The sequence below is a fragment of the Onychomys torridus genome, chromosome 16 (genome assembly GCF_903995425.1).
Source record: "Onychomys torridus chromosome 16, mOncTor1.1, whole genome shotgun sequence".
NCBI lineage: Eukaryota > Metazoa > Chordata > Mammalia > Rodentia > Cricetidae > Onychomys > Onychomys torridus.
In genome coordinates, this window is record NC_050458.1 from 21,047,162 (window position 1) to 21,066,606 (window position 19,445).

The following is a 19,445-nucleotide window of genomic DNA, read 5'->3' on the forward strand; positions in this document are numbered from 1 at the left end:
GGGACTTCTGGGGACAGAGAGGTTTCGGGGAAGAAGAAAGGAGGGGTCACCAGCCAGATGCAGAGGAAGCAAGACATGCAGGAGGAGAGGTAAAAGACACAAGTCACATGGCAACATGTAGATGAATAGAAACAGGATAATTTAAGTTATAAGAGCTAGTGAGACAAGCCTAAGTGATAGACCAAGCATTTATAATTAATAATGAGTCTGTGTCTCGATTTGTGAGCTGGCAGGCCCAAAGAAAAATCCGCCGACATAAATCCATCTAGAAACTTCTCCAGAGGAGAAGTGGTAGCTTTTTGGTTCCTGAACCACAAGTTTAAAATGTTCTTGAAATCAACATTTCAGTGAGTGGCTAGCTGCCATGGACTGAATTAAATTTAAATGTAACCCAGTCAGGTGTGGTGGTGCATTTCTTTAATCACAGCACTTGGGAGGCAGATCTCTATGATTTCAAAGCAGTTTGGTCTCCATAGGTAGTTCCTAAATGTATCTTGACAGGGTAAAATTAAGACATTAAAAATGAGACAGAATGAGTCAGAGACAGAGGAATTAATTCATTTGGAATAACCTTCTGGAAATACACATTCTTGCTTATACATCCACATAAAGAGAAGCTAATATTATCAACGACTTTTGCAGAAGGCACCTAGGAGTTCTGTGAGAACCAAGGTCCACAGGTGCCCATGCTTGCCCACAGCTCTCAGTGACCCTGCCTGATCTTAGGCTCCTTTAATAGGTAAGGACTCCCCAGCTCTGCTAAAAGCATTTATTTCTGCTGAGTATGGTGCTATCCAGACACCTCTAGGTATGTTATGTTAAGATATCACTACAAAACTAGGAACCCTGAAATAGAGGGTGTCTCTATTACACACTTTATTAAGTCACTCATTCATGTATTCATTCAACAAACTTTCATTTGAGTTCAATGAGTGCCTAATATATGTTATATACTGAGGATATAGTCTCTACCGTGTATTTCCCACATTTTGGTAAGAGAAGAAATATAGTATCGAGTAGTTGGCAATTAATAAGGAAACCAGAGCAGAGGAGTAGCAACAGTCTATTAGACAGTGACAAAGGTCTTTCCCCAAAGATGACATCTGATCGGAAGCCTGAAAAAAATAAGGAGGGCCCAGGAATTTCTTCAAAGGGATGGTAAGTGTAAAGGCCCTGTGGTAGGAGCGGGCTGGTATGTTCAGAGACATCAGTGTAGCTGGAGAGAGTAGAGTGGAGAAACAGTAAGAGCCAATATCACAATGGCCAGTGGTTCATGCAGGACTTTGCGGTCTATAATGAGAGCCTCACATATGGTGAGATAAACTCTCCTTTGGCAGAAAACCCCCGTGACTGTTCAATAATTCCTGCACAATGTCTCAATTGAGAGGGCAGTTGACTCAAAGGCCTCTAAGATCCTTTCCAACCCTAGGTACCTACTCTTTCTCTGTCTCCATAAAACCTTGTCAAGGAGCCCATGGGTCTCTGCAATAACCTGAAAAGAGTAGTCCAAGCAAACTAAACAAGCAGAACTGTTTCTTTTTCTCTGTGAGGAAGGGGAAGGTAAGGACTCCTATATCTACATGTTCTTGCCCTTCCATCTCCTAGAAGAAATCCATACAGAGAATAGAATATGGATAGATCAATAGATATCAGATATGGTCTATTTACCTATGTCAGTAAAAGAATGTGATTTAATAAAAAGGAGCAAGAAATACTTCTCACAAAATCTTTTGAAAGAGGTGAGATGAAGCAATATCCCTCTGAACTAATCTGGAAAAAAGAAATCATGATACAAACTGACCTTGTATTGCCTGTCCTAGCCTTATAGCTCTTTCACTATGCCTTGCAAACAGTAAGCCAGTATATTTATTAAATCCAACAACCTCAGACGGCCAAGCAGAAGATTATGCAAGAGGGTGCTGAAGTTCTGGACCTTACTCTACCCAGCTAAGCTTCTGCTGTTCTTGGGAGAAATGTTATACAACTTGCTAATTACCAAAATCCTGGGCTGTCAGCCTTGGTCAGGATCAGAACTTGGATGCTTACTGACCATGTGGCCTGGAGGGAGTTGGGAAAGCTCACTAGACCTCCAGCTCCTCATACAAAAAATGGTCACAGCCACCGTGCCTTCCTGAATCAAATGATCTGTGTCCTGTCAATTGTTTATAACCATGGCTGCTCTCAATGAAGCCCCTGGAATGTATCAGACCTTAAACAGAGGTGACCTCACTAACACTTTCAATGACCCTGAACATTATAGATTCCATTATATATTCAGCTTAGAGTTGAACTATAAGTCCCTTATAGATCCATTCTAGATTCAACTTATTTTCAAAGGCACAGAGAAACTTCAGCCACTTGCCCAGGTTCACACACCCAGCAAGGGACAAAGCCAGCATTCAGATTCAGGTCTCCTTAAGCAGAGTCCAGCTGCTGAGAAGCTTTTGCTCCAGTACATTGTGCTACAGCACGTTAGTTACATTACCTTCAACAAAACCCCTCCAGCGTTTCATTAGGAGGGAACATTAGGAAGGGTGTGAGAGGACTCTCCACAGTTTGGAAACAGAATGGATTCTGTCCAGGGCAATTTCTCATTTAGGCACCATAGCAGTTTGGGGGCATTCTCTCGGCACTCTCCTCTTGTGCCCCCTGACTGATGCAGCTGGTTTGGGGTGCCTCCTAAGTCTTGGGGTTGGGTAAATCTCTGTCACAGCTGTTAATCTATGGTCTCAGGTCATAAAGGTCATTCTTCTCTCCTACTCCTAATCTCCTCTCTTTTTCTGCAGGTATTTCCTTTTCTTCCTGAGAACGGATCAAAATTCGGACACATGTATGTTTGCCATCGATCTCATAGGATCCTACTACTGACGATCCCCACGTCGCTTGACTCAGCTACAACACAGTTTGAGATGCCAGTGCTAAGGACAAGGGTCAACAACCGACAGAGCCACTCAGTGTGGCTTTACCTCAGACATTCCTCACAACCCAACCTTAACAATAACACTGTGCTCAGTGTGACCCGATGACATGAGTGTTCCCAGACCTGTTCTGGGCTCAAATGACATCAGCAGGTCACAAAAGACGCCCAAACACCTGCTCACGGAGCCTACGTTCCTGCCGGCTGAGAAAGAACACTGTGTGTGAAGTACAGCAACTGGTGGGAAGAGTGGTGACGGAAGAATAAGGCAAAGTGACAGAGCCGGACTCGGCAGGATTGTGTTAATAACAATAAAAAATGCAGCAAGGGTGGCAATAAAACCACCACATACTAACTGTTTACATGCATTGTCATATACATTTTATTAATGAGGATAGGAAAAACCAGAAAGAAGCTATCCTTTGGTCAATCACATGGTGGCGGAGTAAGAATCAGATCCCAGAACCTGAATGGTTCAAAGTTCATGGTCCCTCCTCCTCACCATGTCTTCTCCACTGCAATGATACATTAAAAAGCTCCTTCAAGACAAGGATTGCACTTCCATCATGTACAAAAAGTTCTACAATGGCTGGCACAGAGATACTTGAGCTTCCCAGGCCTCATTCCCCAGAAAGACATTTCAAATGGACAAAAGGATGGCCACAATTCGAACTTTCAGCTCTTGCCATCTTCCTCTGGCAGTGGGAAGATGGGGAAAATTGTCAGTGCCACTGATACTGTTCTCAGTGCGAAGGCCACTTGCTAACATCAGTCTAGCCTCAACTCCCAACCAAACCTGTGACCTGAGCGCCCACATTTGTTAATTTATTAGACTTGAATTTGTCTAAGAACAAAAGCAATCAACAAGCGGTAAGTGTGTGCCCTGAATGTTAATTGAGAGCTGCCCTGCTATGGAGTAAAGAGGGCATTGTGATGAATTTGATGAGCTTGGACACTTTGCGTTATCCCTCTAGCCTAACAATGCTTCTCTCAACAAGGCTGGGTCCTGGTGTTCACAGCTGCACAAAGGGCTTTGCATTGGGCATTTACATGCACAGCATGGCATCAGAGAGGGTGAGTAAAGACATGACTGTTTCCTCCCATTGTTCAAGCTGTTGCACAGCTAAATATAAACCTTTGAGAGTGATACAATCCTTTAAAGATGTAATGAAATGCAGGCAGATCTTGAGAGCCAGCTACACAAAGACTGTGACATGGTGCACAAGACCTGTACAGGTTCAAACCAGACAAAATCCCAGCATGGAGAAGTGGAGGTCGACACAAAGCGCCAGCCCCTAACCAGAAGCTATTTGCAACTGATACCTGCTGGGAAAGGGAAAATCAGTTTTTTCCAATAGAGTGTCACTGAACTTATCAATTACATGTCAGGGCAGACTCCATGCCCAGGAGTAGTTGGCCAACACAAACTCCATGTTTTCTTGTGTGCTTTTTGCTTTGTTTTTGTGGCTTTTGTCTTGCAGGGTTTTGTTTTCTATTTGGTTTGACTCTTTTTCTTTCTTCCTTTCTTTCTTCGTGTGTGTGTGTGTGTGTGTGTGTGTGTGTACGTGGGTGTGAGGTTTTTTGTGTGTTTGTTTGTTTTGGTTTGTTTGTTTTTTGAGACAGTGTTTCTCTGTGTGGCTTTGCGCCTTTCCTGGAACTCACTCTGTAGCCCAGGCTGGCCTCAAACTCACGGAGATCTGCCTGCCTCTGCCTCCTGAGTCCTGGGATTAAAGGCATGCGTCACCACTGCCCTGGGTGTGGGTTTTTCGATACAGGATTTCTCTGTGTAGCAGGCTTTGGCTGTCGTGGAATTCACTTTGCACACCAGGCTGGTCTCAAACTCCCACAGATTCTCCTGTCTTCCTGCCTCTGCTGGGATTAAAGGAGTGGGCCATCATACCATCCTTTGTTTTGATTTTCATTTGTGTTTTTTTGTTTGCTTACAAGTTGGGTGTGTAGGGAGGTGAAGAGGACCTGAGAGAAGTTGTGAAAGGGGAAAGGAAAATTAATTAATTAATTAATTAATAATTAATTATTTGTTTATTTATTTGTTATGTATTAGTGAAAGGGTGAAAGGATGATAATCGGTGCTGGTGGTAGCATTGGTTACTCCATGGAAAGGTCATGGTCATGACAGAACCCAGTGTTAGTTTTTAGAGCTTTATTAGGAGGGGACAGGAGGAAGGAGAAAGAAGAGAGCCAGGCCTGGAGAGAGAGAAAGATGGTGGTGGTCAGGGGGAGCAGAGCAGACAGAGTGTGGGGTCTGCATCTGGCTTTGAAGGTACAGCTTGTGTGACCATGCCTCTAGTGTGTAGTCACCAGCACCCGCTGATGATGTAAGACACAAGACCCCAAACTGTGCATGTGCAGGAGTGAGGGCAGAATCCCAATATACAGTGTTCTGTCTGCATGTATGCTTGCACACCAGAAGAGCATCAGATCCCTCTACAGATGGTTGTGAGCCACTTGGCTGTTGCTGAGAATTGAACTCAGGACCTCTGGAAGAACAGTCAGTGCTCTTAACTTCAGAGCCATCTCTCCAGCCCCTGAATGAAAAAAACAATTAAATACAAACTATTAATTAATTTTAAAAAAAGCATCAGAGGGGTTGGGGATTTAGCTCAGTGGTAGAGCACTTGCCTAGCAACCACAAGGCCCTGGGTTCGATCCTCAGCACCAAAAAAAAAGAAAGAAAGAAAGAAAAAAAGAATCAGGTACATCTTCGTCCTAGCTTCAGTGTCTTTGCTTACTAATTGCCTGAGTTTGGAAGCCATGGCTCACTTAACCTCTCTTCTTGTCAAGCCCTCAGTTCCAAGAGAAGCCTTCCCCAACCACCCGGATCCTCTTTCACACCTTGTTTTTGATGTCCCCTGTCCCCTGCCATGTTCCTGTCATACAACACTTACCTACCCCCTGACTTGAGTGTGTTCCCAGTGGCCTGGAGAGTCAGGCTGTGTCTTCCCCCAAGCTTTACACAATGCTTGGTGCACAGAGACTACAGTCAACACTTGTTGAATAAATTAATGACAGAAGAATATGCTGACGGAGGAGATAGAAAAATGAAAATGTAATATGGAGAGTTGTGGCACACAAGCAAATGAATCAGGGAACAGTCCTTCAGCCTTGGTCCTTCAGCCTCGGTCCCTATGGCAGTTGAAATGAGAGTGTCTCCCATAGGCTCTGGCATTTGAACGTTTGGTCCCCATTTGGTGGCACTGTTTGGAGAGATTTAGGAGATGCAGACTTGCTGGAGGAAGTATGACACTGGGGACGGGATTTGAGAGCTTCAGCTCTCCTATTTTCAGTTTTCTCTCTCTGTTTCAAGATATGGTTGAGGATGTGATCTCTCAGCATCCTGTTTTGAACACCATGTCCACTACTTGCCACCATGCCTCTCCACCGTGACAGACTCATCCTTCTGGAACTGCATGTCAAAATAAACTCTTTCTTCTATAAGTCACTCTTGGTCATGGTATTTATTTCAGCAACAAAAAGTAACTAATATAGTCCTTGTGACATACTACAGACTTCTCTGTCCATCTCTCTAGGCTGTTCACCCCAGCCCTATGCCCACAGCTTTCAAGACTTTTCTAGGTCCAAGAGGAATGTTGAACCTAATCCCAGAAAAAAATAATGCTATTTTCTTATTCCTGCTCTAAGGAATCCAAACCACGCAAAAGTCCTGCTTCTGCTTCACTTCAGCAGAGTCTCTAGACATCATGACTGGGACTTAAGTCACTTCATATTAACAATCCATTTCACAGTTTGTACACAGTGTCCCTAGACTTCCATGCCCATCCTTCTTCGGGAACAACCATGTCTCCCAATCATCTCAGAAGACCAATATGTTTCTATAATGTTTGGCTTTAAATGTCAATTTGTACAACCTTGAATTATCTGGGAAAAGAGTCTCAATTAATGAATTACCTAAATCATACTGACCTGTAGGCAAGTCTGGTGGCTGGGCATCATGCTGGTTATTAATTGATTCAGCCCACTGTGGGCAGCACCAATCCTTACAATGAGCCCTAAACCATATGAAAGAGAAGAAAGCTAATACTTAAGAGATAACTTGACGGACTGGAGAGATGGCTCAGTGGTTAAGAGCATTGGCTGCTCTTCCAGAGGTCCTGAGTTCAATTCCCAGCAACTACATGGTAGCTCACAACCGTCTGTAATGAGATCTGGCATGCAGGCAGAACACTGTATACATAATACACAATAAATAAATCTTTTAGAGAGAGAGAGAGGAAAAAACTTGACATTTCAGAGAGCTGTTGTAAGAGCAGAGGACTGGGGTTAGTTCCCGACACCACATGTAAACTCCATGGTGGTTTACAACCATCAGTAACTCCAGGGCCAGGGGATTCTGACCTCTATGGGTGAGCACACACAGTACACATAAATACATGCAGAAGAAACATTCATGTATATAAAATAAATGTTTTGTTTTGTTTTGTTTTTTTAAATAAAGAAAGCTAGTTGATCATAAGCAAGCAGACAGCATGTGTGCATTCATTTCTCCCTGGGTTGTGACCAGATGTCCCAAGCCCCTGCCTCTGTGACTTCCCCACAACAATGGACTGCAATCTGGAATTGTAACTAAAAAATCCTTCTCCCCCTAAGCTGCTTTATGTTGGGATATTTTATCATAGCAACAGAAATGAAGCTAGAACAGCTTGATATACAACATGTAATCACTACCATTCCCACCGCTCAGGAGGGTGAGGAATATTAAAACAAGCTGATTGCTTTTTCCTGTGCATACCTCATCTTCGAGCTAAAGATGAAAGCAAGTGGTTTATCTTACATTGTGCAGGCAGGTTCCTCTCGGGCAGCTCAGATGGCATTTTTAGTCAATTTGGAGATTCTGGAAGTGAATATTTATACTATAAATATCAAAGATGACTGCAAAGAAAGGTCCAGGTCCAGCCTGCAATGGATGAATGCCTGGAATGCCTCACAACAGACCTTTCCTAGGAACTTGTGTCCAGCCAAGGGACTAAAGAATGTGGTCAAGCCAAAGTCATGTCTTACAAAGAAGCAGGAGAGTTTCCTTGCTTCTCCATTACCCAACAGATGGCTGTGTTCTGTGAACTTCCAGATTGAGATGCTCTGACAGCCAACTATGGGAAGTGCTTTGGGTACAATCTGTAACTCCAATTCCAGGGAAACCGATGCCCTCTTCTCACCATTGTGGGCTTCAGGAACACATATGATACACATACATACACATAGGGAGGCAAAATATTCCTGCACATAAAATCAAACTTAAAATATATAAAAATTAAAATAATAACTAAAAAGATCTGATTTGAAATAAAGTTAGCAAATGTCTTCTGTATTGCATGTCCAGTGTTCATGGATTTCCTTTGAGATATGATCTCATTTAATCATACAAATAGGTACTACTATTATTATCTATAATTTATGCAGGGGAGAAAGCAGGTACAGAAACTTTAATGACAGAGCTGTGATTTAGACAGTGGGGTTGCACAACCTGAGTACTTAGCCACTATTCCACTCTGTCAGATGTATCCTTGGGTTGGATGAACATTTAATCAGAAATCACAAATCACTTTCCTCATTGTTAAGTCCAGAAGAACAAATTAGATGTACACTCTACCTTGGTGATAGCCTGAGTAGACACTTTGGAATTCAGTGGACTTCACTATGAATTTTAAGATTTACTGAGAATCTTTCCAAAGTTACTTAACCACTTAGGTGTCCATTTTGTTCACTCTGCGCATGAGAATAATAATAACACCTTCAATAAATGTAATAAAATATTTTTAAAGAAAAACAATATTATCACCTTTAAAAAAGAAAGTACATAAATAGGTACATAGACAGGTAGACAACTGTGTTTAGATCTCCTAATCAGCAGCATGAGAATTATTATGTGGGAACTAATTAAAAATGTAGGCTCAACCTGGTGCAGCTAAGATGTTAGATTCACCTTTCTAGATGTTGCTTTCTTGAAATTTTAAATGGTTATTGTTTTATGTGTCTGGCTGGATGCATGTCTGGGCACCTGGTGCCTGGAAGTCAGAAGAGGGAATAGGATTTCATGCAACTGGGCTGTGAGCTGCCATGTAAGTGCTGAGAGTTGAGCCTAGGTCCTCTGAACGAGCAGTCATTGCTCTTAATCATTATGTTACCTGTCTAGCCCCATTCTTTTCTCATTCGTATTTTGGTTTGCTTATTTGAGAATGGGTCTCTTTCTGTATCCTGGACTGTTTCCATGGCATCAGTCTTCTAAGAGATGAGGTTATAGTTATGAGATACCATACCTGACATTACTTTCACAAAAGTCTTTATTGGCATATGTTAATTTTTCATAGCAACATTCTCATATGTACATATGTACATAATGTATTTTGATCATATTCATACCCTATCACCCTCTCTTGTCTCTCGAATATTCCCTTAATTTCCTTCCTCCTCCCAACTAGACAGGGTGGGTCTCTTGTATCCAAGTTGCTAAGGATGATCTTGAATTCCTGACCCTTCTGCATCCACCTCTCAAGTGTGAGTACTAGCATGCATGGCATACTAGGTTCAACCCCCAGCACCACATTAATGGTTTATAATCCACACACCAGTTTATGTGGTGCTGGGGGTTGAACCTAGGATGCCATGCATGCTAGTCAACGACTCTACATTGCACATCCTAGGCCCCTGTCCTTCTTTTTTTTTTGAGCTGAGGATTGAACCCAGGGCCTTGCGCTTGCTAGGCAAGCACTCTACCACTGAGCTAAATCCCCAACGCTTTCCCCCCTCACCCCCCCAGACAGGGTTTCCCTGTGTAACTTTGTACTTTTCCTGGAACTCACTTGGTAGCCCAGGCTGGCCTCGAACTCACAGAGATCCGCCTGCCTCTGCCTCCCAAGTGCTGGGATTAAAGGCATGTGCCACCACCACCCAGCTTAAATATAAATCTTTTTTTAAAAAAGACTTATTTATTTATTATGCATACAGAAGAGGGTACTAGATCTCATTACAGATGGTTGTAAGCCACCATGTGAGTGCTGGGAATTGAACTCAGGACCTCTGGAAGAGCAGTCAGTGCTCTTAACCTCTGAGCCATCTCTCCAGCCCCAAAATCCTGTCCTTTTCTATTTCTAAAGAGCCCTTTTTTTTTTTTTTTTAAGTTGGCTTCATGAAAAAGCTTCTTCTTTTTGCTGTTTTCTGTCCTGCATATGTAAAATAAACTTTGATTTGGTGCTTAAAAAAAAAAAAAAAAAAAAAAGCCGGGCAAACAAAAACAATAAGTAAAACTAGATTTGGCCCATAGGCTATAGTTTGCCAACTCTTGGTTGTTGTTAATAATATACATATTAACAAGCAATTTAAAAAATATATGGAGATCAGAAGAAAGTACAGGATCCCCTGGAACTGACATCTGGCATTACAAAAGGGTGTGGACCACCTTGTGGGTTCTGGAAACAGCCCCTGGATGACTGCAAGAGCAGCAAGTACTCTTCACTATTACCCCATCTCTCCAGCCCTGCCAAGCCTTGGTTTTGAAGACCATATGTGATAATTGATGTAAGTGCTTTGCATGACCCCTAGAAGACAAGTTATCAAAAATAGCTATCCCAAGTGCAGTTCTAGTGCTTTCAAATGAGGTTTAAAAAAGTGAAATAAAAACCCCAACCAATACCAAAGACATTTAATTTTGTCAATGGCCTCTGAAGTGTTACTAAAATAAATGTATAATTTTCATATAGCCTTATAAAATAGTGACGTGTTGAAACAGGTCTACTCTCTACTCCCTAGTATATTTTGGATATAGTTTCTAGATACATGTTTTTAGTGTTTTTAACACTAGAAAGATATTCCATTAAAATTAATTGGAGCATCTTGAGATTTTGTTGTTATATATTTTGTTTCCACTAAATCTGATGTCCTATCTATATAGATCACCGTGGCTCACCATTTTGAAAACTCTGGTTTTATCATATAATGGAGATAATCAACACAAGCAACATTTTGTTCTCAGAGGAAAGAAAGGAATTGCATTCTTATGGAATTAACCCCAAGGTTCAGAACTAATAAGTCCCCTGGGTAGAAGCCACCAAAACATTGTGAGACAATCGAGCATTTCACACTCATGGGTGCCAAGAACAAGCTTAGGTCACCCAAGGAAAAAGTGCGATAATCTTGCATTTGTTCCTGTTGATTAAAGTCGAGCAGCTTCCAGGAAAATGTTAGGCACACCTCATGTCACTATGTTGAATTAATATGTGAACAGTATTAATGATGGAAAAACTCAATTATATCCAAGATATCCAAAGTTGTGCAGTTGGCTTTGTCAGTAATCAAATTGTATACTGAGAGAGCCTATCCTGTCAGTCAGCAAATCCTTTGAGTGGAGAAGAAATAATTCTCACTGCAAACATTGTCAAGTTCAAAAGCAAGTGTGGAGATAAAAGTTCTTTACAAGTTGTAAGCCACAAAGCACTGTCATCTTACTATGCTCACATTTGCAACAGCAGAATTCCTGGTGACTGAAAACAAACGGTGAGTGTTACTGGACAAAACACACTCAGGGTAGGATGATATCAGAAAGTGTGCATTGGTCATCCACAGGTGCCATAACAAAGTACCACTGAAAGAGATTGAGCCAAGCTTGAAAAGAAAGTGACTTCAGAGTGGGTGGTCCCTTACAGGACATCTGTATCACTCCCCCAAGGCTTGGATAACATCTGGAAAGGGGGGTAGAAAGTGCAGGAGCCAGAGGTTGAGGAAGAGTGCTGTAAAACAAGGTCTTCTAGACATGACACAGACATTGCAGTCATGAATTGTGGTCACCTGCTCAAGACAGTGCCCATCACCACTTCATTATGCATGGGGGAGGGTCTCCAGATGCCTCAGCCCTCACTGAGAGACAATGAGCAGCTAATGGGTGCTGGGATAAGCTGTCATTTTCTTGGGTGGTATAGTCATTGCTAAGTTGTCCATGCTCCAGTAAATAACTCCCAATTCATGCTCATGCAAGTCATAACAGTTCAACTTTGTGAATCAAGAAAAGTTGGGAGGAGCTGAAGGGAGGAGGGCATTTGTTAGGAAGAACAAGAGTCTCAGTAGGAGAGCAAGAGGGATGGAAAAGGCTAGTGGGAATGAAAATGACCTAAAAAAAATTCTACTTAATTAATTAATAAAAAGTGGCTGAACCAACACGTTTGTACTGGTACACATCTTAAAAACCAGCAGTATAAGAGCCAAGCGTCAACCAGAAGGTTGGTTTCTTTGGAGGTCACCCTCCTTGGCTTACGAACCCTCTTTTCCCATGTGCCTCTTCAAATCATCTCCCTCCTTGCATGTCTCCATGTTTACATTTCCTCTTTGTACAAGGACACCCGTCATATTGGGTTAGGACACATCCTCACTGCCTACTTTAATGACCCCTCTAAAAACCCTATCTCCAAATTAAGTCATACTATGAGATCTAAGGGCCTAAGACTCCAACACATGAACTTGGGGAATGAGATACAATTCAGTCCATAAAAACATCTTTGATTAAGTCTGTTGAAGTGACCACACAGATTTCCAGTCCTTTCCAATAAGGTCTGTTTCTCCTCTGATTAAAGCATTCGACTCTACAATGGAAATGTTCTTGCTTATTGAGTGCCCAAAATGATTGATTATTTACTTTAGAATAAGGATCCAAGTCCATGGCCTTCCACCTTTTCCAAACACCGCAACACTGGCCAGTGTCCATCTTTCCAGAGAATTACCTTTATTTTACTGCAGCTCTGTCTTTATTTCCCCTCATATTCAGCTTATAAGCAGGAATCCATCTCACATTATTTTGTCACCAAAGTGCTTAGACTTCAAATTCAATTATTTGTTCATATGATTTATTAGTTATCAACCCTTCCTTTCAAAACCCACAAGCTGTTGACATATTTCCAGATTAGATGCCTTCATTAAGCTATGGGTATAAAACTAAAGGTGCAGAAACTCTTAGATGTAGCCAATATATAACAAAATAAATAAGCTAAAAAATTCCAAAGTATAAATGAAAAAAAAAAAAAAGTCAGGGGGCCTTTAAAAAAAATCATGTTTCCTTAACAATTCAACACACTATCTTCAGTCATTAACCAGATTTCTCATTTTAGAAACTGTCAATGTTTCATATAGAATGGTTGCAGAGGTGCATGTTTCATGGAGTTGATCATAGCATTTCATGCTGCATCAAAACAAACAAACAAACAAACAACAAAAAAAAAAAAAACGCAAATAGTCTAATGCCCAGCTATGGAAATTCACTAAAGAAATGAGACAGTTATAGGAAGGGGTTAATCTCAGTCATTTAAGATCACATTTGTAAAGAACTTATAACGGCACAGGGTTTGTTCTTACGTGCCAAACAGGTTGCAGAACAACAAGCACGACTCCCATTATAAGACACAAGTGCACAAAAGAATTTAGAAGGGCTGTTCACCCATGGGTCCTCATGCTTATCTCTGGGTACAATGACGTTAGACTATTTGCTTTGCTTCTTCTTTATACTTTTTTCATTCACCTCTTTCTAGACAATGTATGTATTGCCTATACAATAAAATATGGCTATGTTTAGATTTATTTATTGTCTTTTATGTGTGTGGGGTTTTTGCCTGTGTATATGTATGTGTACCACATTGTGCCTGGTGCCTGTGGAGGACCAAAGATGACACCAGATATGCTGGAATCTGAATTATTGATGATCGTCAGCTGCCATATGGGTGCTAGGAACCCAGTTCAGGTCCTCCACAAGAGCAAGTCCTCTTAACTGCTGAGCCATCTTTCTGACAAAATACAGACATTTTTAATAAATAAAACTTTCCATATGGAAGACTTGCTTTTTACAAATCACCATTCACTCTGCTGGGTTATGGAAGTGACCACAGATCATAGCCCTAGACTTCTAGAAGATAGGAATTTCGGAAAGTGACTTAATGAAATATAAAAAATAACTACATACTCAGGAATATAATGCAACTGACCATGTTTAAATAGGCTCATGGAAAAGGAAGAAAAGGAGATGGAGGAGGAGGAGGAGGAGGAGGAGGAGGAGGAGGAGGAGGAGGAAGAGGAGGAGGAGGAAGAGGAGGAGGAAAAGAGGAGGAGGAGGAGGAAGAGGAGGAGTGGAGGACTGGGAATGGGAGGAGGAAGAGGAAAGACATCTTGATAAAGGCCATGGAGTGGCTCAGGTTAGGGCCTGAGGAAATGATGTCTTTTCAGTGAGAATACAGGATTCTGGAAGGAAGGTTATTTATTCCTGGTGGAGGAGGTGCTATAGGTAAACACAGTAAGCACTCAAGGGCCAGGTCTACTGGGAGTAACAAATAGTGAGCATGAAGTACCTTGTGGGCTCTCTAAAAATATATATCAGGGAATCAAGTATGCAAATTATATCAAGGAGATGGATAATCATAAAACATTTGTTTGAAATGAGAATTCTCTTGTACATGCTGGCTACCAGGAAGAAACAGGCACACTCTAAAACTGCACCAAGAAATCAGGGCACATGGCATCCAGCAAAGGCTGAATTACAATGGATTGTCCCTACTCAGCTTTTGAATCTCAGTGTAGACAGATATCGATTCTACAGTTTACCCCGTCCCATTAAGTCTGGATTAAATACTCCTTCTTATGTAGTTCCATCGGAACTACAGTTTCCTCTGTCAAAGTGTAACATCAAATTAAAGCCATCTGTTCCTTGCCTGGAACGTCTGCCTTGCAAACTCCACATAATCAGGTCTGCCTTTTATAACACAGTGGATGATACACCGTGGATGTTCAAACGGCAATTGCTAATAACTTAATGTGTAGCATTGAAATCGAGATGCAGTGTTCTAAAGGCTGAAGAACACAGAGAAAAATGGCTCTCATCTTCTGTTTGATACTATAGATGTCTTTTTTTTTAACCTAACTTTAATCTTAGTCGCATTTTACTATTAACTTCACTGCCAGATTAAATCTCTAAGCATTAAGCACATGAAGGCACCACTTCTCTCCCGAACTGTTCTTGTCTGCTCTTTCTTCATCTCATCCCTCTCTCAATACCTGCCCCTTCATCTTCCTCCCTTCTCAACCTTCCTCTTCTTCCCACCATTCCCTTCTTATTTTTAAGTATAGCACAGTCCACATGTTTTCAAATGCTTCATTTTCATTAAAATTCCAGCTATCCTTTTAAAAATTGGAAAATGAAATAACCATTCAGAGAGAAAGTTACACAACTAGTGATTGCCAGAGTAGAGACGTGAGCCCAGGTCCTAGGACTCCAAGTTCATGGTCATTAGCACACATTACACAGGATCCTCTCAAAACAGAAAACATGCATAATTTGATTATGCTGGCTCCCACCCACCACCTACTCCCTTCTCCCAAATATCCACTGAATTAATTAGCCCTTTGATTAAAGATATTTTAGTCAGAAGTCCTTAACAACTCAAGGGTATTGAAGGACAGACTTGGATGAACCCCCTAAAACTTTATGCAAAATGCTGTGTGTAGTCTTTTGTGCATTTTTTTTTCTAAGAAGAGTAATGTGCATCCAAACCTCAAAAGAACCATGGCCCCAAAGAGCTTAAGAAAAGCTTAAAGTCTAAATAACTCCCTACAGAATGCAATCACCATTCACCTCTCTGAGTTTCCAAATGCATAGCTCTCTCTTTCGAAAATCAGAACCACATTTTCTCACTTGCAGCCTCCCAAAGTCTCCATCGTTCTCTGGAGAGCTCTTGGAGATCTTCCTCTCTGGTCATTCTGAGTCCCAAGTACTTTCTCTTTCAGTGTCCTAGTGTCCTGCTGGGTTGCAGCCCACGGAGGATTTCTTTGCTTTCATAGTCAACAGAGGCAAAATTACCAAAGCCTTTAGTGCCTGGGGATGGGTAGGATAGATGCTGGGATAGGAAAAGCCTACCAATTCAGATGTGGATCACACAGTAGAGACTTGAAACATGATCTCAAATACCCAGAAATTCTAAACCCTTCTTGTTTAAAATAATTGGAAGACCCTGGCTTTTCCTATGAATCTTTATTCTTTATCCTATTGTATCTTAGAAAAAAAATCACATAAGCTGTTGTATCTCTCTCATCTAACGCAGTGCTTGAGCAGAATACTCATTCCTGCACTGCATACAGATTCACAAAATAGCTCTTAGCAAGATGGGTCCATGATAACGGTACTTGCTACACAAGCCTGATGATGTGAGTTCAAGCCCCAAAACCCAAAACCCATGTGAAAATGGAAAAAGAGATCTGATGCCACAAAGTTGTTCTCCTATGTACACACAGACACACAGACAGACAGACAGACAGACACACACACACACACACACACACACACACACACACACTTTTTTTATTACCTTTTTTTTTCCTTTTTCTTTTCCAAAAAGAATTCACAAGAATTCTGGGGCTAGCGAATACAGCCCCAAGTAAAGTGCCTGCCTCGCAGTAATGAAGCCCTGGATTCAATCCCCAGCATTACATAAAGCTAAGTGTGATGATGCACACCTGTGACCCCAGCAGTCAGGGAGGAGAGACTGGAAGATCAGAAGTCCATCATCCGTATTGCAGGTTTGAAGCCAGTCTGGGATACATGAGACCCAGAGTGAAGTGGAGGTGGGGGAGAAGTGGGGAGGAGAGGAGAGGGGAAGGAAGGGAAGGGGAGAGGAAGGGAAAGGAAGGGAGAAGGGGGAGGAAGGTCAAGCAGGAAAGAAAAATCAATCACAAGAATTCAGGAAGCATCCCAATTGAGACACTGGACACTAGGACTTAAAGACCCTAGGACAAAAGCAGTACTGAGACAAAAGCAGTTGTCCTGTGTCCTGTGGGTATTTATCATCCACCGAGGGGCAGATGACCAGAACACCACAATAAAGTGTTGTAAGGATTAATAATGAGAGAAAAGGAAGTTTTGGGAGCACATGGCAAGGTTGCTTTCCCATTCTGGAAGAGGAGCAGATAGATGGTGTGGGAAGTTTCCAAAAAAAGGTGGCTATCAGCTAAGTCACTTCAAAAAAAATGAGTCTTGATACTGATGGGGGGGGGGGGTGTCTGATAGTACCTATACATACCGACATCATTCCTAAAAGGAAAATACGAAAATCCACTAAAGACATCTCAAAAAGCATGTCTATGACCATGTTGCACTTTAGGAACACTTCCTGACACAATGTGGAGATAAGGTGGCATGATCAAGTGACTGAGTTTAGGATCATTTAAAAGGCACACCTGTGGATGTCATGGACTGCGTCTCCAGAGTGCAAGGGAAACCATGTATCCACCCTGAATGTGAGCAACACTATCCCATGGGCTGTGGTCCCAGACTAAGAAGGGGGAAAAGAAAAATCTAGCTGAGTCCCAGTATTCAGCTTTAGCACAACCCCCACCCACATCTGGCTTCCTAAAACTACAGTACACAATGTGACCACCCACCTCAGGCTCCCAGCACCAGCCTTCCCATTATAATGGACACTATCCCCTCTAACAGTGAGCCAAAATAAATCCTCCATCCTTAAGTTGTCAGATATTTTGTGACAGCAATGAGACCAGGAACCAGTATAGGTAAAGACACAGATTGGGCAACACTGGTCCCCAATGAGACTAATGTCAAACTGTGACCACAATGCCTGAACTCAAACAACCGAAGGACAGATGGTGCGTATAGGAACAAAAAGGAGCCTATAGGAACTTCGTCCAATAGGAAGACAGGAAGGAAAGGCAGAGAAGACAGCAAGTCACCTAAGGGATTCTTCTGTGTGGAGCACGATGCGGATGCCATCAGCACAGCAGAACAGAGCTGGGAGAACAGAGAAGACAGATTCGGTTTTGAACATTTTCATTTCACGATGCTTTGTGGGACATCTAATTGGAGATGTTTTAGGAGAAAGGCCTTGCTACTGACATCACATGTGTCCGCAGTGGTTGAAGCTGTTGGAGTGGATGAGATGATGTAGCCTACAGGATGGCATTAGTGCTGACTTTCAAAAGGGTAGAGAACGAGGAGGGGTGGGTATTATGGAATGAATCTAAGAGTCCAGACACAAGAGAGCAAATAGCCAACTATTCAAAATGGTCCCAAGAGCCTGAAGAAGACGACTTTAAAATTCGCCACAGTTTTTGGTGCAAAGAGGCCTTTGGTGACCCTCAACAAAAGATCCTCTTCAGAGTGGAGGACCAAGGCTCCTGACTGGGTATGAAGGGACAGGTGGGAAATGAGGACAGCGAGATCTTGTCACCCACTTTTTCAAGAAGGAAACTGAGCAGCGCTAGAGGCGACCTCTGGAAAGTTCACAAAATACCTGAAGAAGAGCAGAAAACCTCATAGTCTGGTGGACTTGGGTGTGCTGTAAATACGTAAACAAATCCCAGAAAAGGGCTCTCTCTGAGTCCCGCTGAGCACGAAAGGGGCTTTTGTTTTCGCCCCTTTTGTCAGGGAGAAATGAATGGCCCCCTGCTTAACCTGTTAAGATGAAACCAGAGCGAAAACAGCCTTCTCTAAAACTTTTTACCACCGCTCCTTGCGGCCCACCTGCTCTGCCCTTGGAGACTTCCAAGTCCAGACGATAAGCACCCGTGATCAGTGGAGAACCCAAGGTAGTCAGATCCATCCGAAGGACGTGTTCAAATAAAAAAAATAAATAAAATAAAGTACAAAAGGGCAGTCTGGATGCTGGAACCTGGCTTCAGGGAAGGGGCTTTCTCACTGGGAAAATGGTCTGTCTCCTTGAGGCAAGGGTAGGAAGGAGCACGGAGAACGCTGCTTTAGGGCTCCCCAGCCTGGCCAAGTGCTTGTCCAACAAGTCATAAACAAGAAGGCCAGGAGGATGGCTGTCCCAGAAGGGCAGAGCTCACAGCCCCCCTGCGGCTGGCTCTGGCCAAAGGGGCTCGCTCCCTCGCCACAGGCGCGAGCCGTGGGTGAGCTGAGACTCGTCCCCAGGCCCCTCTCTGCAACTTACACCGGCTGGTTTTCCAGAAACGAGATACGCATTTGCAAAGCCAAACAGACTCTGGCAACGACAGCTCAAAATTAGCTCCGCGTTTGTGAGCCTGGAAGTCGGTCCAGCTGAGGGCACGGGAAGGCAGCCCAAGCCCGGGACTTTTTTTTTTTTTTTCCCCCGGCTGCTGCGGAGGCCTTTTGCAAGGGTTTGCCCCTCGCTGCACCGTGCAGCCGCCGTGACCCGGGAGCCCCAGCCATGGAGCACGCGCAGAGAGGGGCGCCTACCCTACCCGATCGGCGTGGCGGCTCATGCTGCGGCGGCGGCGGCGGCGGCGTCCGGGTGCCTCGCTCCAGCCAGGGCGCTGCGGACACGGCCTCGGCTGTGGCCCGGGGACCTGGGAGCTGAGCCCGGGACCGCGACTCCTGACTGCGCTTGTTTGCGCTGGGCCGTTTGCTTTTGGGATTTCTCCAAGGCAGATGGAGTCAGGGGGCCGCTATCCCCGGGGGACAGTGATTCCATTGGAAGCTGGCCTTTGACAGGACACACACATGACCTTTGACTAAAATGGCTTTAGGGAAGGAAAAGTG

At 43.0% G+C, this 19,445-nt stretch overlaps 1 protein-coding gene across 1 annotated transcript in view; it reads right to left on the minus strand.

The window, feature by feature from the left end:
• The window catches only part of Enpp2 (ectonucleotide pyrophosphatase/phosphodiesterase 2), a 112,930-nt gene extending 93,560 nt beyond the window's left edge, over positions 1–19,370 (minus strand). Inside the window, exon 1 of the mRNA XM_036207804.1 lies at positions 19,148–19,370. Coding sequence (XP_036063697.1) covers positions 19,148–19,168 — 21 coding nt within the window. The 5' untranslated portion in view covers positions 19,169–19,370. The remainder of the gene's footprint in view (positions 1–19,147) is intronic.
• Positions 19,371–19,445: the final 75 nt, after the last annotated feature.